Source organism: Maylandia zebra, linkage group LG7 (assembly GCF_041146795.1).
Source record: "Maylandia zebra isolate NMK-2024a linkage group LG7, Mzebra_GT3a, whole genome shotgun sequence".
Lineage (NCBI taxonomy): Eukaryota > Metazoa > Chordata > Actinopteri > Cichliformes > Cichlidae > Maylandia > Maylandia zebra.
In genome coordinates, this window is record NC_135173.1 from 21,916,862 (window position 1) to 21,938,651 (window position 21,790).

A 21,790-nucleotide genomic window follows, 5' to 3' on the forward strand; every position below is an offset into this window, starting at 1 on the left:
TTTAGAAATATATTCATACTTTTTTTTTTCTAAATCAAAATGTTGGCCTTTGCTTCTGAGCTTTTTAAAATCGATTTAATTAGAGGCGCGGACCTATATTATTTGCCAATAATATAGTTGTTTATGCAGTGACATTTTTTCATAGTGTTTTACTTCTTTGCTAAAAGAATGGTCCTATAAAGTTCCTCCATTTCTAGGGACAGTTAGCTAATAGGGAACACTTTGATGATGACTACAGAAGAAGTAATATATTTCAGTTCTTCAATTCATTCATATGTTTGAAAATGGTGCTATTTGTCAATGCTGTTAACCAACGGATAACCAACGAAGATCTATTTACTGTTTTGCTAGCTTTAACTCTGTTTTGCTAGCTTTGCCTCAAGTTATGGTAGTGTTTTATTTTAAGCCTGGTTATTTCACATACTATACTTTCACTCAATGTAAAAAAACTGTGTATATTTTAAGCATATGTTTAAATGATTAGAGGGTTCAAGAGACTTATTACTACAATATAACATTTGTAACACTGTTGGGTACGTCGTCCTTAAAATTATTATTCAGTTTATTCATTATTAATTTAATTTGATTTAAATACATTTTAAGATGTAACCTTTTTCCATTTTAAATCAAATTAAAAGTACAGTGGTTGTCCCATGTGTACTTTGTTAATTATTGAATTGGAATATTTTATGAAATATCACATATAGGATTTAGAATCGATTTTAATCAGGACTGTGTATGGTTTGACTGAGAGTGACTGAAATAGATTCAGAAATAGGTATAATATAGAAACACATATAATAAGAGATGTTTTCATCCTTTGATATGAATATGAGAGACAGCGACCTGCCATGAGTTTAGATTCCACATCAACATAAAAATCTCAAATGACTTGCTTTTTATTTTAGGCATCTGAAGCTTCTACTTTCTGATAGAAGTGCAGCCAACAGCAAATTCCCACTTTTGTTTGCTTACATGCTGTGTTTCCCAGATGTTGTTAAGAGCGTGGATTTGGATGAGTGCAAGGAAGACCCAGAGGTGTGTCTATATTTTCATGCTCAGTTGAGGAAAGACAACTTGTCGCATGGTGTCAGAATCCATCAGCCTGTTCCTGACCTAGAATTTTAAGCACAGATCTAATATCTGAGGAATGAAAACAATGGATGTCTCCATTACTCCCTGGAGCTCTTGGGCCTCAAGAATAGCTTCTTTCCTCTTCTATTCTGCCTGTCTGTTTTTGAGTCAGAAGATAAATGAGCATGCTTTGATACAGCTTGAGGAAAAAAAGAATGTCAAAAGTCCCCACGGAGTCCTAAAAGGCAGCAAAGATATGGAATAAAAGGGAATGGGACAGAGATTCAAACTCACTGAAGGACAGAAGTATTTTATGAAACCAGGCTGTCCTAGTCGTATCCTTGGTCATTTCCCATAATCGTCAAAGGGCAACCTAATTTGCTACTGTTTTTCTAAGACATATCACAGAATAATAGTGTTACTCGAAGTGAAACAGCCAGTATTTGGTTATATTTCGAAGTTCCCTAGCTGATGACTTTGTCTCTTTTAAAATTACAATTGTGCAGAGTAAATTAAAAATATTTCCAATATGCAACACAGTGCCAGTGAACCTTTACTAATGGTGGTTAATAAATGTTTAGAAGCTAGGCAAATGAACAATTGGACTACAATTTTCCCTGTAAACAAGTAATTAGCACTGAAATATATGATATTAAATTTCCCTTCAGTCTGAATCATCATGTAATGAGCTATTCAATTGAAAAAAATCAAACATTAAGTTCCTCATTTGGCCACTGATACACATATACTTGGTAAACAGAAGTTTAGAAAATTATGCTAAATTAAAAAATGAAAAAAAAAAAAAAGAATCTGGTAGCTTGTAAATGAAATAATTAATGGAAATTGTGGCAATTTTACATAAGTGATGAGGAGCTTCAGCACCTGAAAAGTCATCAGTACATATATCTGAGCTGAATCTACCGATACATAGCTATGACATATATATTATTTCTATAAGAAAAAACAATTGAAACTTTAAAACCAAGATAAAAGCATCACTTTTTTTTTTTTACAAAAGTCCATAGATTGTTTAATACAACATACCATATTCTCAACAATTCAACATCAACAAAATTTTGTTAATTAAAAAAAAAATCTGCATATTACCTTTATTGCACAGAACAATTTGAATGTATTTTCCATAGATTTCTTTTTTAGTATATATATTTTTTTGTAAAAAGTTGGCTTGGACTACATGGTCAGTATAGTCCATGGTCAAAATCAAAAAAAGGAATAACATATACCAAAATCAGAACTTCCCAAACCACTTAGGAAGGAAAAAAAAAAAAGGCTAGGTACAGTTGCCACACTTTGAACAAAGAGAGCATTCATAATCAGCAAGAGGGAGAACCATGAGCCATATCCAGCGTTTTTTTTTGTTTTTGTTTTGTTTTGTTTTTTTCTCCTTTATGCAAAACGGATTACACCAAAGCTGCTTCAGATTGCTCCATGGGTGAAACCATCTGTGTCACTTCAACCATCTGCATATTCAGTTCTTACTTCCAGCCATTACTGTGATGTAATATGCAATGTCATCCATCATAGATAACTTGGCCTTTATCCTCACATGTTTTCAAAGCCCGGCTGTACAACAGTGTGTACTTGAAAAGGTAACTTTTGATTTTATTTGCAGAACCAAGTGGGAGCATAATATGCTGCAGTTTTTCCCCCTGACAAATAAATGCACATTTCTAGGAAAAAACGAACATATAAATGATTCTGGAAGGTAATTTTTCCATGGCTTTGCTGGGGGAGGCAGTATTGTCATGAATAAAGCATTAATTTCATTAAATTTAAAAAAAAAATCAAGAAAGAAATGACAGAAATGTTCTTACAGCTTGAGGAGCACATCATATCCAAAGCGTGAGCACCGCAAGTTTTATTCCATCTAATCATGTTGAGCACAAACTAATACTATTACATAAGTTTTTTTGAAATGCTATTTAAAAGCTTAGGAGTAAGTACTTAAGTGCCAGAGTCAACCATTCTTTTGGATGGCAAAACTGCTGTGGATAGGTGCATCTATTGTGAGAACAGAGCATGGTTTCAAACACTTTTCTCATTTCCTTTTTGTGTCAGGTCCTTAATCTATCTGTGAGCACTGTCTGGGTAACATCTGAAAATGGACTGAGTGGCACTGGTGCTAAGTACTCACTTCAAACCATTATGTAAAAATGTTTAATACTCACATTTAACATGATTTTATGCATTTTTTTGCATTAATTATTTATGTGAATATTGTCGGTGTAAAAATGCAATTTTTCTTATATACCTTTTGGCTGTTTTTTAGCTGATTTTTTAGATCGGTAAAAATGGACCGATTGCCAAAAATTTGCACCAAATTACTGCTGTAATCATCATTGCGTTAACAGGGTTATAATCTGATTTTACAGACTGTTAATTGTTTTTTCTTGGTTATGAATTGGGTGCTGTGAAATTAAGATAACATTTTACAGATGTTAGTAACAGTTTTGTCTCTCGAAGAATTTGCTGTGTTTTTTTCATAATATGACACAATAAATTTCCTGAATCACAGAAAAACCATGGAAAAGAAAAAAAGGAGGCACAGGAGTATTCACAATGATATACAGTGATGAAGATGTACTTGAATTGGCCAGTGTTTAAGGTGCTCAACAACCCATACAAATATCATTCATAAGAGAACACCTAACTTCAGAATAAAGCAAACACGAAATAAAAAAAATACGCACAAAAAACAGAGACGGCCAAAATATGATCTGCCCCTCGCATTCTAGCTTTTAAAATGTTTTATTTTTATTTTTGTGATATAGTTATCTCATTAGAAATCCACAGGAATAAGAACTGCCTATGACAAATCTGATTTTCAATTAATGCCCCCACAGGCCTTGTGGAAACCACAGATGCCATGTAACACTGGGTGTGGTTTCATTCCTTGTCCATCAGTCAGGAGAAAGAACATTTTACTCTATGTTAACAGACCAGGATCCACAGGTTTGTAAGAGAGGAAAGGAAATGTCTTCTTTACCATTTGTCTTATTTTAAAGTTCAAAATTAATAAATTCCACAGCTCTGTTAGATCATTTTCATGTTAAATTTGCGAGGAGCATCCACTGTGGTGCTGCTCATGCCAGCGTCTGATTTCCGTGGCACATACTCAATCTCAATGTTGTGTTTAGTGTTGCCTTTACCTCTGCTCCAGAGGAACAGCAGTACCAGGCAAAAGAGGACGACACCAAGAAATGAGATGAATCCCATTGTAGTTGCAATAATCAATGTCTTTATGTCGAATGGGAAAGGGGCATTGACTCTTGTATCATTAGCTCCAGTTTCTGTCGGCTGGTTGGATATGAAAGCAAATGTTTTGTTGGGCTGGTGTGGCCAGTCAGGCGAATAGCTATGAATATGAAGGTGTGCAAGAGAGGTGTCATTTCCACCTGCGTTGCTAGCTATACACACATATGTACCGTTGTCTTGAATCTGGGCATAGCGCACTTCGAGAGTACCATCTGGCAACACAGACAGCCTTCCAATCATCTTGGTGGTGATAAACTTTTTCTGTGGAGATCGCCACATTATCACTGGAGCGGGATCCCCATCTGCTTGGCAAGCAAAATGAACAATGGCTCCCTCGTCAACAAATTTTTGCTGAGGTTTGCGATCCCTAATCCTAGACTTGCGACACGTGAAGTAGTTTGGCTGCAGAACATCTGGGAAGTCTTTGAACTCTTTGCCTTGGACGAACTCAGGGGAGGCACAGGTGGGCTGCTGCCTGTTGAAGTTCAGTCTCCAGCGCCGGCGGAAAACCCACAATAGTCGACAGTCACAGGCCAAGGGATTATCATACAATGCCAGGGTTTCCAGGTTGCCAACTGAATGGAAAGCAGACTCCTCTAAAGTACTAAGCGAGTTCCCAGACACATTTAGTATTTTCAGGTAGTTTAGACCTCGGAAAGAGTAGGGTTCAATCATTGCCAGTCTGCCTCCCACAAGGTGAAATTCCTGCAGACGCAGCAGATCATGGAGCTTATTTCCTTCAATGGTATGGATAGGGTTGTATGAAAGATTGAGGAAGCGCAAATAAACCAAGTGCTGCAAGGCTACATAAGGAATTGTGGTCAGGTTGGCATTTGCAATCGTCAGGTAGGTGAGATTTAATCCATACAAGCAATTTGGGGTCATCGTATCCAAATATGGCCAATTTGCTATTTCCAATATTTTTAACCGATAGAGCCGTTTAAAAGAATAATCCCGTATGACATTGATATTGAGGTGACGCAGCCTGAGAGTGATTAAACTGTGGAGGTGGGTAAAAGCCTCTGTTGGCACAGAAGACAAGTTGCACTTCTCAAGACTCAGGTGCTCAAGACTACTTAGGCCATGAAAAGCTCGATGGGAGATGAAAACCAGATCATTATCACCCACTTCTAAAGAGCGGAGGTTATACAAATCCTGGAACATGTAGTCCAACAGGATGACAATCTTGTTCTCACTTATGTCCAGCTGTGTAAGATTGCTCAGACCTGTGAACACACCGAGCTGGATGAGCTTTAGCTTGTTGCTACGTAGCCCCAATATTCGCAAGCCATAAAGGTTGTTGAATGCTCCAGGCTCAATAGTGGAGATTGTGTTTTCACTCAGTTCCAGGTGTTCAAGGTTGGGACAGTTGGCAAACTCATCTGGGTTAATGGTTCTGATACGGTTCTTGCTGAGGTCCAGCAGTCTTGTTTCTGCAGGAATGCCTTCAGGAACTGTTATGAGTCTCTTGCGGTGGCACATCACCGATCGCTCTTGAACATTGCAATCACACCGGGATGGACAGCCTGTTGTGGATCCAGACAGAACGGTGCTCAGCATCAGAATCAGAATAGGCTGCCAGAAAGCCACCAGGTAGCTGTGCCCAGTCGCTTCCCTGCCCACCATCTTATCGGTTACCTAGAGAGACGCAGATACATAGCAAAATGTTCATGATGATCTGTTCAGTTAAAAGACAAATACAGTGCAAATTGTGAAAAACTGAAACATATGAGCTAAAACAATAGTTTTAACAGTCTTGAGCAATGAGTTGATTTGTCATCATGCAGTTTAATGATAAAATTCTACTATTTTACATTATATGTGGGAGATGTTCAGAACAGGAGTCTGAATTAATAGCTCTCAGAACAATTCTCTTTGGTTATTATGTGCATTTTCTGGCAGTTGGCAAGTTCAACAACTGCATGTGCTAAAAGGACAACATTCTGATGCGACACAAATGCTAACAGAACAGAGAAGAGTAGAGAGAGTGTGTCCTGCTGCAATATTCATGAACAGACTAAAGATGAATAGAGGTTACAAGGAATAAGGTATGTGCATGCAATTATAAATTCTGCATCTTGAACTTGCCAGTGCAGAGTTTCAAAAGGTATTTTAAATCCGAGCAGCTCCTGTAAATACACAGTCGTCCATGAGACCTTGTTATATGAATAAAAATACTGATCCAAGGAAGAAAATCAAAGGCAAAATCATTCTAGTAATCTACATACATCTTTCACTACTGTATACCCTCTTGGTGTACGCTGTGGAGTCCTGAACATATCTACACTAAACCTGACAAATAATCAATCAGTCAATGCTGTCTCCGTGACATAAAGCAAAGAGACGTGTCTAGTGGAATTAACAACATATTTCTGTAATCCAAGTCATGCTGTGTTGTAACAACTTTTTCTGAGCACATCCGTGGTTTAGTGTGGTATTTTGAAGTCTTTTTCTTCCTATTACTTAAAATGTAAATTTGCTGTGTGAGGGTTTGCTGTGTGAGGGTGGAGCAACAGTAACAAAATGATACAATCAAAGATAAAAATGGTGGCAACTATGACGTATGTGCTATGGATGACAGTTGCTCACAGTTAAAATATAGACCATCAGTGAATTAGAAATGGAGAGATACATATGTACAAGACAGGAAACAAAACCTGTTTGATTTGATTCCACTGGTTAGCGTGAGTCTATCCTTTCTAACAGCAATGAAATGATCCATTTGTGTCATAGCAGAACACCCATTTACAAACAAACAAAAAAAGAGCATGTGATCAGCATTAATGCTACAACAATTTTGAACTATATTACCACACAAGGAGTTGGATGAAAATAAGAGGTAAAAAATGTAAAGAAAAAACAGGCTGAAAATTTTTTTTTCACATATAATTTGCACTCCTCTTTAGACATGTCCCTGGGAAATGCCTGTCAATGTGTGATCACTGTTGTCACAATACAGTGAATATTCCCAGTGGTATGCAGTTTTATCTCTTCTTCTAAATTAGTCTTTAGGATCCCCAGCACCTCATCTGGTATAGCATGCGACTCAGATGCCAAGGCTAAGTTCTCACTACATTAACCCATCCTGGTCTCTGTATTGCGTGTCATTCCCCGTCTCTGTATCCCAATCTTTCTGTCTCTCTGTGAGGCACACAAAAGCCACCAAAAAAGAAAAAAGTCAATTTCTGAGTGGTTATGTGATTGTTCTTCCAGATGCCCAGGAGGTCTGTGAAGATGGATAATGCACCTTTATATTTCAGCAGATTCAGTGGACCACAATACATTTGACAGATTGATAGTGTAGAAAGAAAAAATCAGTGATATCCAGCTTGACAGTTAATTATGGGGTAACCTGTTACTACTATTGTGGCCACCAGCCACTGATAATTTTTACCCCAGTGAGCCCATAGTCAACTGGACAGTAGAATCATGAAAAAATGGGTTAGATTTACTTTGCTCAATTTCATTTTATTCGCTCTGAGGTCAAAGTTCAGATTGGGGATTTGATGATACCATCTGTAATCAAGTGATGCCAGAAACAGTTGAGAATTTGTCTGAATTCAGAGACCTGCACCGGAACCTGCTGTGCTTCATGCTGCCTCTGGATATACTTAATATTTCTTGTTCCTTAATGTACACTGATTAAGTAAGTGGCCTGTGAGTGACATAGTGTGTCATAGGACATCGCAAGAAGTCTATGAAAAGTGAAAAAAAAAAAAGGCCTCATGACAGGCTCAGACTCTATCTGTTGGCCTACATTGTGGGGATATATCACATATTGGCTATCACTCAATGAGATGCTATTATGCCCAGCCCTAATGCCACTGACACGTTAACACAATCATAGAAATATTCAAAGTATAATCCCCTGTTGGTAAAGCTCCTTGACTACAACTTCAGCAGGTTGTGGATTGCAGTAAGGCTTCCGAACAAGTCCCTGCACTCTTCTATACATCCCAACAGTGCACGTGATTGGGCAATATTAATAAGAAATTTGAATATTTAAGTAAAGTTTTTGATGAAATTGCATTTTTATGACTTAGATGCATCTAAGTCATTTGCAGCACAATTTACAATTTATAGCACACGGCTTCAGCAGCAAATATGCAATGAAACATGAAAAGATATGGACACATTAAGATGAAGAATGCTATCCATGGGTAAACATTTGCAGCTCTGTTTTGTTAATGATCTGGTGTTATCATCCCCTCACAGGCATGTATTCTGAATGTGTTCTTCATTCGAATCAGCACTCCAGTGAGCTCCCACAGAATTACATTAATTGAGGTGAAGTGAGAGGGGGTGTGCTGCTCAAAAGAATGAATATGTAAGAGAAATAAGACAGTGGGGCTCAATAAATGAGGACTCACTGGTCCAAGACCAGTAATAACTAGATCAATGAATAGAGAGATTAATGCCTTTATGCCAGGATCCGCTGGGATGCTGAAGATGTTGCTTCATACGTAAAGTAGATGGTGCCCTGTTACAATGGAGTAGGTGTAGGCAGTTCAGTGTAGCATTAAAACACGGTCCAAGTCGCTATAATTAAGTAAAGTTTAATATGACATTTTATGGTTTTGATATAGAGCCCAATTTTAAAATAATTTTCAAAACCCAAGAAAGAGCAGGTAGATGAAGGAAAGATGGTCTTCAGATTCTCGACACACTGAAGCTAACAGTACAGCACTACAATCATAACACAGTAACCGAAACATTCAGCCAGTTCATGTAAAAAAAGGTTCACGTTAAACTTTAACATCTGCACTGTAGCAAGCTAGAAATTATTTTCTTTTCCATATCTTATCATTCCTTTTTTAACAATTAGCACATTCGAGAATATGCATGTATCAGTGTCATTAAGTCCTAATCATCACAGAGTAATCCGAGTCACATTTTAGTTTACCTGTCAGAAGATATCACTTCTGAGCCTTGTTAAATACCATTGTTAAATACCTTTAAGCTTCCTGGAAATCCGTAAGATGATGCTGACCTTATCTGTAGCACAAAGTGTTAAAAGCCTTTAAAGCCCATTCCTCTGCAAACCGCTTAGTCAGCTGCCCGTCTAATCCTTAATGGCCAGACCAAGGACTGGAATCTTACTTCACCACCTATTTACTCTTCTTTAACATGCCCTCACACTCTTGTCCCCAGTGTTTACAATTTCATATGATGCCTATTAGTGGTATCAAGCATAAGTAATTCCAGTCATATTTTCTTTGTATAATTTGCAAATTTATATTTTTGTGTAAGTTGACAAAAGTGTTTTATTCTCTTTCTGCTATCACTTTAATCACTTCTAAGATGCTTATTGGCTTTCTAACTGCAAGTAGCATTGCAGGTATTAAAGCATAAACTAAAAGTGACACCATGACTAAATGCAAGTTTTTTTGACCTTTAGCAAGTGGTAGTAAGATCTGTCTCACACTGTCCTGGATGAATTTGAACAAAATTGTTAACCTTGTGTCATTGAGAAGCTACGCTGCCTGCTGGCACTGTTGGCTGGGTTTGAACCTGTGATATGGCAGGGCTTAAATGTAAGCTGACGCCCAACAGATGGACAGTAAAGCCCTAATCCAGGTGAAGAAGCTGGTTGGTGCATCGAGGTGCAGAATTCCAACAGTGGCCAGCTGTTGTTCTGACAAAACTCTGCCGTAAAACCTGTAGACATGTCCCTCCTGAACTTCACCTCTCAAAGGGGTCATTATTGCTTCTGCGCAGTGTTCTGTTCATTGATGTCTCATTCTGTAGTACAGCAACAAATAGGAAACTGGGAAAGAATTACCAGTACATTCTGCATATGTAGGGAATGACAGGAATTTCTGATGTTGAGTCTCCCTTTACTGATTAAAAAAAAAAAAGATGCAAACAAAACTACTTTCTAATTAAAAGAAAAAGCCACTTACACAAAGCCTGTCAGGAGACCAAACTTACACCAAAGGAAAAAACAAAACAAAAAAAACAAACAAAAAAAAAAATACTGGGGATGGGTTTATACATTAAAAGTTGATTACTTGGACCAGTCATATTGAAAGGGATTGTTTTGTTGTTCCAGCTCGTAAAAGATGTTTTTTTTTCCTTTTAATAAGACAATCAACAGGGCAATTAGAAAGATATTAACTCAGTTTTATAATAAATAGTGAATTCTTATTGTTTTGACATATTTTTAAAAATCATTTTATAAAACCCTTACTTTTAGCTCTACTTTAGAGATGTTGCCCTATAGTCATAGTAAAAGATTTTGATGATAGTAGACAGTTGCCAATGTAAAGAAAATACAATTATAGTTGGATAGATAATATTATTTGGGTTTGGTTCAACTGATTAGCTTATTGTTAAACTAGAAGGGATATCTATTTCAAATTCAACAGCATGCTTTCAGGAACTGTAAGCTCTAAAATAAAAACAGTGTAGCCAATAATAATAATAGCTAATGATTCTGGTCAAATTTTTTTAAATCATGTTTCATTAAACATTAGTTTATCGAGGCCCATAGCTGGGGCTATTGTGTATTTTCTTTTTTCTTTGTTGGGTGTTTGGTGTGCAATTTAGGGATCGTGATGTTCTATCATTATTAAACTATTCAGCTTGCCAGCTCTCTGCAGAGAATCGTGATTTTTTTTTTGTTCTTTCTTTTTAAGGAGATAAAGTGTATTTTGGAAAGACTCAAATAAGACTCACTAATGAGAGCTCACATGTTTTTCACAGCATCCAAAACAATTACCGTAATAAAAGGAAACGAGCCAAACTTAAGCCTAGAGGAATTACACAAAAAGGTCTAAAAAAAATCATTTTCTAATTAAAAGCATACTTATAATGATGTCAATTATCTGAATTTGGCAAATTATTTCATCATATATTTTGTTAAGACTGACAAACAAAACAGAAAAATCTAATAAATGCGGTGAAGCTGACAAAAACAAGAACGTAGGCTATTTTTCACTCAGCAACTTCACTTGGATATGTCTGTTGTTTAATAGTTATCCTGTTTAGAGCTTAGTTAAACTATCATGTGAAAAAACATGTGTAGGCCTTTAGGAAGAAGTCATTAGCAATTTGGATATGAGAGCTATTTAAATCAGCCCTGACAGTTAGAAGACGATCCTGATATAATATTGATGAACTGATAATGTAAAGCGTGATGTGCTATTTATAACTAATATCACAGTTCAGACCGCCCAGCAACACTTCAAAATGAATAAAAGGGAAACTGATTATAAAAACTTACTTATTAGTGAAAAAATAGCTCAGTGGATATCATTCCAACTCTATCCATGTCTTTTTCCCCCCATCACGGGGCGACCGTGGCACTGGGGGTTGGGAAGTGCATCTGTTGGCCAGAGGGGCCGATGGCGCGATATGGCAGTCTTGCTTCTGTCAGTCTGTCCCAGGGCAGCTGTGGCTACAACTGTAGCTTGCCTCCACCAGTGTGTGAATGTGAGAGTGAATGCATAATGCAATTGTAAAGCGCTTTGGGTGCCTTGAAAAGCGCTATATAAATCCATTATTATTATTTATTTTATTTGACCTCCAAACACTGAGCGTAGAATGAAACACAATAAATAACAACTTGGGTTGTGTGTTTGTGTGTGTGTTTAACTTTTCAAATGGTTAGCCAATTAGACAAGTGTACAGCAAAGATGTGGCAACCACTTAACATAGCCTTTATCACTTTGTTAGCTAATGTTGTGGACCCCATTTTGAGTCTTGATTTCTTTTGCTGACAGAGACTCTAGGGCTCGAAGCAACTAAGTCAGGGTCGCACACATCTACACGTGGGCTCTTCTCCCAGCAACACAGGAGAAGCCAACACCCCGAGCTCCAGAAGCCAAACTGAAAACAATGCAGACATTGCAATAAAAGTAGAAGCACTAACTGCTGAAGGTCACAAGGCTTTAGGTTTCATACAGAATACTGATTTCATATGAGTGTTTTAGTGTTGGAGCTGAACCTGGCCTGTTCTACTTTGTGTAGTTTGGAAGACTGAGAGCAAGTCTGCACTAACAAGGCCCCGTGAGGTACTTGAGAAAGTCTGTTTGAAGCAATGGGCCAGAACCATTTTTTTTTTCCACAGTCAGCAGAACTTGATATATCGCTGTATACAATTTTTGGATAAACACTATTTGTTTCAATTGGGGGTAAACAGTTTACAAACTTAAATCTGATGCTCATAAATAAGTCAATCAATTGTTTTATCGATTATGGATACATGATTAATACATGAGTAACCATGTGGTTCATTACATCATGTTAAAATAAACTGAGAGACTAACAATGAAGGCAACAACAGCAATAAAATAATAATGATAATGATAATCAGCAGAAATAGTATTAGTACAGTGAGAGTATAGCTCAAGCTAGCGGTACCAATGTAAATGCACAAGTAGGAAGTTTAACCTAGTGCCCAAAATGGAATAGGAGGCAGGAAATTGAGCTAGATAAGAAGAAGAAAAAGAACATAAAAGGAAAAAAAAAGAAAATGGATGAGTTATTGTTGTTATTATTGAAATTGTAGCTCATATGTGAGGGCAAATAATAACCACTGAATGTAGCATGCTATTAGCAGACAAACTGAATTTGTATTAAAGTTTTTCTTGATCAACTTTTGCATTGGTTTAGTAAACAAAATAGTGCTCGAGGCAATTAAGTTTCACGGATAATATCCCAAAAGGTCTTCTGTTTGATTTGCTGAATGAAAAACATGCTGTGAGTTTTTGCGAAATAGGGTAAACATGCACTGAGTAGTATGAGCTCAAACTGACCAATTGAGATAACCTGTAGTTTAGGTGCACTTTGTCTGTTATGGACTAATTTGCTCTTCTTATCCAGAAACAAAGAAACTGTTTCCTTGGCTACTGATGAGCAAAAAACACTGAAATCTCACCAATATTCTTGTAATGAATTTGCAGGATGATGTGCAAAAAACAAATGAGCTTAGGCGAATAAACAGGTCTCCCAATGCTCATCAGACGCCATGAAAACATTTGGTTATGTAATCATCCATCCATCCAATTTTCATTGAAAGTAAACTTCAAATCCTGAATATTCTTTCTTTAGAGTTCGTCATTTGTTTGTTGTTATTATGCACAAAGTTTTATTTATGAATATTAATGTTTCGTTACAGTGCTTTCATCTAAAGGTTTGAGATGTAAAAGGTAAAGTTTTCAAAAATAAAGCTGTAAAAAGTATATATAATTTTTTATATATACTTTTTAGATATACACCAGTTGATCGATAACGGCAAGCTGAAGGACATTTAGAATTGGAAACAAACAAAATCCCTGTCAGCTCAATCACATATCCTGCCAGAACATCCAAACCTATTTGAATAATCCACATTTTTGCTCTGAATTAATCATTCTTGAGTGATGGGTTAATATTATGCTGCTGAATCAAGCCCTTACCTCTTCTATGGCGCATAAGCATTTGCCAAGACATAGTGTATGATTTAATTTGAGAATGACAGTACTTATGCAAATCAAAACTGTCCTCAAGTAGTGCTATGGGGGAAGAATCGTTATTTAGAAGGTGAAGATGTTAAAATTGTAAAATTCAACATAAGGACCCTACTGAATAGCTTCCGAAATTTATTCAAGGTTAGAGGGAGGGTAAATGAACGATTTGCGAGGGGGATGAACATATTGCTCTTCTCACTAAATTTGTGAGTGAATAATTTTTTCCCTCAGATGAAGTGAGCAGATTTGGCAGTTACCCTCAGAGTGTGTTGCGGGTGGGGGTAATCTGTTTGTTGGTGAGCTCCTTTGCAGGCTTATGGAACAACTAGTATATCAACTTCCCCAAATACGTAGCCTTAATAGCCTCGAATAGACTGAAAACTGCACTGGTTCTTCAATTAAAGAAGTCAACATGGAAACATGCCTTCATCTCGTAATGAATAATTAAGGGCATATTTTATCAGCTGCTAGGAAGTATGACGGGCACAGTGTGGAGAGGCTCTCGGCTATATTGACTTTAATTGTGACTGGCATCTGAAGGCTTTCTTCCCAGTGTGGCGAAGAAAATGTCCCTTTTGCTTAGCTGTGCCTGCAGCTCACAATAACGGCTTTTAAAGGGAAACGAGCTGTAATTAGTGGATAGAGAGTTGACCCTCATGCATAAAATCCCCAACTAATGCACCGGGATCAGACTTTAGAGGGTACTGTTGTTGCACAATGTAGTAGGGAATGGCCTATATTAGTGAAGCTCCAACCACACAGGAGTTGTTTACAAAACCCATTATTGTGTGTCAGGACTTTTGTTTTTACAACTTGCAGTCACCAGGAAATATATGTCAAGTTGAGATGAACTTAGCAGTATTAAAAAAGATTATGATATTGCCAACACAATTTGCACAGTGTGCTTAATCAGACTTACTGTGTAATAGAGGGTTGGGTAGGAAGGAAGACGCCATAAATCTTTGTAACTGCTTGACGTGAGTTGAGATGACAGAAGATTTTAATCAATAAAGCATACATTAGTGTTTGCTGATGGATTGCAATTGCTTAACATAAATACTCAAATATGTTCAAAGTACTTCATCCATGTCTAATTTCCAAAACTGCCTTAATTTTCTGTTCTCACAGTCTCAGTGTAGCTCCAACTATTTCCAGCAGGGATTAGAGTGGGGGCAAAAAAGCACCGTACTTTGAGATAGTTCCCAATGCTTAAGATTTCTTTTTATGTATTGGCAAGGTGGAGCTGACTGATGATCTCTTTGGTTCTCCAATAACTTTCATCTATAATGAAATGTAGGAAAAGTATATCGAAAGTCTTTGTATTTTCTATCTCAAATACTACAGGGGTATCTCATCTCTAAATTACAAAATACCATCATAAAGGTGACCTTTAAAATCCATATTTTAATAAAACCTTTTCATAAGTGCTAGTACAGTGGTAGAAGTCAGAATCAGAAGCTTTTTCCAGAAAATCTAATCTTTTAAAGCAGTTGCAATATCTCCCTCTGGAAATTTCCAAGCGTCTACAAGAATATATCATTGAAATGGTGTTGAAAAACCGACATAATCCTATACTTGTGTCTTCAACTTGGGAGCAGCACCTGCACAAAGACACAAAATTTAAAAGTGCATGATACAACTAGATGAAACAACACGTGGATTTGGAATGTACCACTGTTGGCCATGGCAGTGGTGGATATAATGGGGCTTTAAAGTCTCATGTTTCTTTTCTATAATTTGTATTTATTCTAACTAAAAAAGGAATTATTATTGAATTCCTACTATAGCAACCGCTATTCAATAACGTATAACTCGAGCAACAAACAGACAAAAGCAATAATCACAGAATCTGTCACCCACGGCTTCCATCTAGTTCCAGTATTTACATTTCACATTCGCCATCATATTTGTGATATGATTCAACGAAAATAGGTAATAAGCTGTTTCCCCGTCCTCAACCCTGGCTCAGGTTTTTTTGTTTTTTTTTTTGAAATGGCTTAGTTCTTTTAGATCTTCATTTCTGTATAGCATCATGAAGAAGAGGATTTCATTGACTTGAGACCTAGTGTGTTCATTTGCAAAGTCCTAAAGTACAAGATTGTAGATACAATTTGACCTTCAATGGAAACACTAAAAATTAAAACAAACAAAAAGAAACAGATTTTTTTTTACTTTTACACAATTCTTGATTAATGGCTGTCAAATGCACCAACTGCCTGTGCAAAATAACTTCATTTTCCTCATTTGGGATTTATTTCCTATAATGGCAAGGGCTCAGACAAAACACTGACTCACAAGCGCTTTATCAAAAAAACTGAAGTACGGTATAAGAACTGTGACAGTCAGTTATTTCAATGCTCTCATGCAGACTGTGTTTATGCGGCATGACAAAAATGGTATTTTTTCACCTTTTCAGTATGGGAAAAGTCAAATGGTAGATTTAACCTCCCAAAATAGTGACAGATCTGCACAGTGCAGTTTCCCTATTAACAGTTTCTTTATATGGGAAGGGAATTCTGGCATTTGTTTTAATGAGTGTTGATGCAGACTTTCATCTGGTCATTTTCAGTACTAAACTTTAATGAGCAGGAACTCAGAGCAACAGCGTATTTGATATTCATTAAGTACTGTTTTTGCACTGGAAACCAGTGGCTCTGGATCAGTGCTTTGAATAAAACAAATCATTTGATTCTCTATGCAGACAAAGCAAACTCTAGATGGCTCTAAATTAATTGTCAAAAGGCTACAGCTGATTAGACCAACAACGCAGCTTTCTCCTGATAAATACACCTGACATCTTATACACTGCCCTGAAAACACATTTATTCTTACAGTTTTACCATAAAATAAACCATAAAATCTTAAGCTCCATTTTATTATTCCTTTGTTACATTGCAGCACGGTGGCACGGTGGTTAGCACTGTTGCCGCACAGCAAGAAGGTCCTGAGTTCAATTCCACCATCAGGCCGGGGTCTTTCTGTGTGGAGTTTGCATGTTCTCCCCGTGTTTGCGTGGGTTCCCTCCGGGTACTCCGGCTTCCTCCCACCGTCCAACGCCATGCAGCTTGTGGGGATAGGTTAATTGGATAATCCAAATTGTCACTAGGTGTGAATGTTCGAATGAATGTGAGTGCGAATGGTTGTGTGTCCCTGTGTGTTGGCCCTGCGACAGACTGGCGACCTGTCCAGGGTGTACCCTGCCTCTCGCCCTATGACAGCTGGGATAGGCTCCAGCGCCCCCCGCGACCCTGAAAAGGATAAGCGGAAGCGAATGGATGGATGGATGGACATTGCTATTAATCTGATCCCTTCACCACAGATGGGACGGATGTTAACATATACTTGTTAAGGTAGAGCTTTCTATCCTGATAACCCATACTCTGTGGAGCAAAGGCAAAAAAGGAAAAACATCAACAGTGAGAAAGACACACAATGGGGAGTTTATTTGCTATTTCTAGCACCATGAAAAAGAACCTATGCCATACCAGTGAGAGAACCTTGTTCACATAAGATAAATGATTTAGCCTACTGTAATTAGTGACCATGAATGGATGGCTATCAATTGAACAGCTAAAATGGTATTAGATCATTTATCTATTTTTATACGTGCAAAATGATTCACCAGTTGTTCAGTCTTCAGTCTTTTACCAGCAAACGCACACAATGAACTAGCCTCTCCCTAAAATAACAAAACAAAAACCACACAGTTTCATTTATCTCTAATTTAAAATCTATGCAACACTTCATTCTATTTTCCTCTTGTTTTGAGATGATGGCTCAACGCACATTCATTTTAAAGAACGCAGAGGTGGATGGGCTTGTTTGTATCAGTTGACATGAAACTACACATGAACTTTAAAGCTAATAGTAGCAATTCACTGCATTATTTGGGAAAAGAAACTCTATTTAGATGGCCACAGCTACAATGTTGGTCTGTTTTCTCTCTAGCCACAATCCACGAAGGATTGAACAGGTCTGGTCATCCCCACAGTGGCTTCAGAGCAGAGATAGGGGAGCTTAATCCATGTCCTCTGAGAGATTGCCCAGAAAGATGAAGCCTTAATTAGCCAGATAAAACCTCACATAATGACGCTATTGATATAGACTGAGAAATGAGGTCTAAGCTGAAACCCTCTCCCCCAAATAAAACAAAGACAATTGCGCATAAGATGGTTGAGATGGGCTGGGAAGACACTTTGTAAAGTGACTGCGGTGGATGGAAAAAGGGGGCAGATCGCTCTCACTCTCAACTCCAGCAGGGGAGCATTGTCTCATCTCTCTGAACAATCCACCTGCTCCAAATTCTCTCATAAGAAGCTTAGAGAAAAATGCTGACCTTCATATAAACAAAGATTATGTGGAGGAAAACAACAACAGTTTTGGAGTACTTAAGCAATAGCACTCTGGGGAGGTTCAAGCAATTAAAGGCAAAATTACTCATCTGAGCTGTCCTTGTATCCTCCCATTCCATATCTTTGCTTTTGTGTAGTAAGACGAGGTCATAGAGATAGTGAAAAGAAAGAGAATCACATCTCTATTCTTCTGCTAATCCTAGGGGTACTAGAGGGAACAAAATCTTACTTTCAGAAAGACAATCTAGGTATTTCACATGCTATACATGGATCAATGACAAGGTGACCCAGTACAGTAATAGCAGATGGCTTTAAGGTTGGCAAAGACACTGCAAACCTCTTCAATGCTTGTTCTTCGAAGAAGTTACAGACATTAGCACCAGATTCCTTTCGTTTTCTTATTATTAAATAATAACTCCTACAACTGACTTAAATTTGTAGAATTTCATGTACACTATACGTAGATTAATATATCTTAACACTAGGAAAAGAAAGCCTCATTATATTTGAGTGCAACTGATATCAAAGCACATCCAGCCTCAATCTGTAGAGTTAGGAGGTGAGATCCCTTCTGCCGCTCATGCCTTAATTAATGAGAATGGCTGTCTGTTTTCTTTGTTTCCCTGCAAAGAGCAGTGCCTATGTTGAAGCACGCTGACAGGCAGACGCTTGTGGACACACGTTTTAGAATTTCATCTTTGTACTCTTGTCATGTTATTCTTGTCGTGATGTAACTTGTATGCCATTTACAGAGGACATGTAATTGCCGAAATGAAGCCAACTGTGCTGTAAAATCCTGTTTTTTGGTTTTTTTTTAATTCACTTTATATGTTCAATCTGGATTGAGAAACACATTTTTATTTACAGAACCAGCTGAAGGGATCAGATAAGATGAGCCATTACTTAACCAATAAGCATTTTCCCGCTGTGGAAAAAAAAAATCCACAGCAGATTTTAATGACATGTTAATTCACTATTTGAAACGGAAACGGTCTCATAACCAGTTAACTGTACTGGACATTTCTCATATACATAATTTTACTTTTCACTGTATTTCCACTTATTATTAGTGTTAAAATGTGTTTGACAAAAACAAACTGTAGAAAGTTGTTACAATGCTGTTTTACAGGCAAAATAAATAATCAGTCATTCAAAAAGTTGATTCATCTATAACCAAATTAACTTTTAGTCATCTGATTAACTTGACAGAACCTCTGATGATGACTTTTTTGTCTGTCACAGGTAAAGGGAACACTAGCTTCTTTAATTTTTAGAGCCTGTTATAATTTATTTTATTTTTTTAACCTTCTGCCCACTTTTCAAGGTCTTTAAACCTACGTAACTTCATTACCGTTTGTGTTAGAGACAAAATTCAAGTGGTTTTTGAAAGCTGAAAAGATGAGTGGCATACATGATAATTGGGTGATAAAGGGTTTTAATGTTCTAAACTCAAAAGTAAGAATTATGTGAGATGAAAATGATCCCGTCTATTTCTCGAATGTATTTGAATTTTATTCATTTTCTCATCAAAATCATTTCTGCTCACCTTTTGCACTGTTTTCTAAGTCAGTTATGAGATGTGTGGGTTAAATTGTCTGGACCATCCTCTCACACCACATCAGTGCTCCTCAGACCTGATCTCTTTCCCCTCCTAATTCCCACAGGTTCCCAAACTACTTTGCACTTCTGTGGCAGCGCAACACACGCCGGCATCCGACAAGGTCAAATGCCATTTCATTTTCTCATCTTTGATCGCTGCACGGCTCTTTCATCAGTCTCACCCTCCCCATCCACCCGCATGCTACCGTCACCATTTTGCCAGTTAAACTGACCTTTCTTCTCTCCCTCAGTTTTGAAGAATGGCAGAAACTGGAATTAAAATACATGCTCCAGATGTAAAATATTATCAAAACCATAAAGCTTGTGAGAGTGTCTTTATTTAAAGAAAATAATAATGATGTCTAGGGAAAAAGAATTAAAAATAAAACAAGTCCACCTTGAAAATCCTGGATTTCTCTCTTGTATCATTTTTAGACTTCCGGCATGTTTAGGCTTAAAGGACTAAAAGGAAACAGCTGCTGAACTGTCTGTCACATCAGAATACGGTGTTAAAATGCCAAACTGCAACATTTATATGCGTTTTTCCTGCTAAAGATAGACTTTCAGTATCCTACATGTCAACTGACTTCGGGGTCTGATTGAAAAAGATTTAAACGTGAATGCAAAGTCTCAGAATTTCTACGAGATGCGAGACAGCACCGTGCAGGAGTCTAACTGTAGGTGGGATTATTACTGCCTCTTCGTGTCTAGCAAAACAACATCTCTTCATGCCACTCAGTCTGGTCGATAACCTGAAATCTGACCTCTTGTTTCCTCCCTGCACTTTCCCTATCCTCCTTCAACAATATTAGCAGTTCGTTGTTACATTGTTCGGTTATTCTCTCTCTCTCTCGCTCTCTGTTAACAGCCAGAGGGTAAAAGAAAGTCGTAGTGAGGAAGGGAAACGGAGAGACAAACCAGACTGAGAGAGCTTTTAGGGAAGTTAAACTGAAAGAGTAAGATGGAGGTAGAGCACCAAAGAGATGAACGAGGGGAGCTTTTAGGGAACTAAAAGCTGCTCCCCCTTATACCTCAAAGCAAGGCCCCTGTTTTCTTGAATCACATGATGAATGGGAACAGACTGTCAATGGATAAAAAGCAGCTTCACTGATCTCACGAAAGGGAGGGATAATGGACTTGAAGCACAATAAAATACTTGAATTATCTTGAGTCACTTTAATCCATGTGTCATGGAGGATAACCTCTCTATACTTTGGCACTAAGGTGTCACTTTCTTAATGAATCCTAATGGGATTAGTGGCTTTTAATGGCGATTTTAACTTGTCAAGGCCCATCAAATACAAAGAAAAACAATGCAAAATCAGAAACACCTTATTCAGAGCTCACTATCTCAATGTAAAGTAGCTTTGAAAAATATGGCAACATTTTCCAACCAGCCAGTTCAACAACCAGTTAACCAGAACTAACCTATTAGATTGTATTGTATCTACTCTATTTCCATGTCAAAATGCACAATACCGACAGTTTAAAGGCTTCAATTATCAGATAAAGGGAAAACCTTTACTACACAATATTGTTGGTAAAAAGATAACAGCACATGGCTCTTTCTTAGCACAAGCTCTGGCATAGTTTATGAACTCATACACATGTACTCTGTCATACAATACCAGGGTCTGCATGGCACTACATCTGTCAGTCAAACCTGGTGAATCAGTGTTTGTGTACAACTCTCAACACTTCACAACAAAAAGGAAGGAGGCACCACCACCACATGTTGCTATACTGCAATTATGCTTTGAGTTAAATCCAGTTTTTCAGCTAAAAACTACACACAAAACAATCCTTAAAAAACATCCTTAAAAAACCAACAATGAACTCTGCCAATCACTGATTACCATTTGCCCAACCATAATGTAAAAGAAGATCTGTATTGTTGTTTAAATGAGCTCAGCACTAGCCAAAATATTCTTTTTTTGAAGACGTGACTTTTACGCTACTACATCAATTTGAAATCACAGGAGACATGTAGCAGGTTGGGTGCAAATGACAACTCCGTTTCTAAGTACTTCCTCAGTC

The 21,790-nt window shown here is 37.5% G+C and overlaps 1 protein-coding gene across 2 annotated transcripts in view; it reads right to left on the bottom strand.

The window, feature by feature from the left end:
* Window positions 1-2,061: 2,061 nt before the first annotated feature.
* lingo1a (leucine rich repeat and Ig domain containing 1a) overlaps window positions 2,062-21,790 on the bottom strand; it is a 135,478-nt gene continuing 115,749 nt past the window's right edge. For both annotated transcript variants that reach the window (XM_004570283.4, XM_004570282.3), the window contains one exon: window positions 2,062-5,988. In XM_004570283.4, the coding sequence (XP_004570340.1) occupies window positions 4,129-5,976 (1,848 nt within the window). In that variant the 5' untranslated portion in view covers window positions 5,977-5,988 and the 3' untranslated portion in view covers window positions 2,062-4,128. The remainder of the gene's footprint in view (window positions 5,989-21,790) is intronic.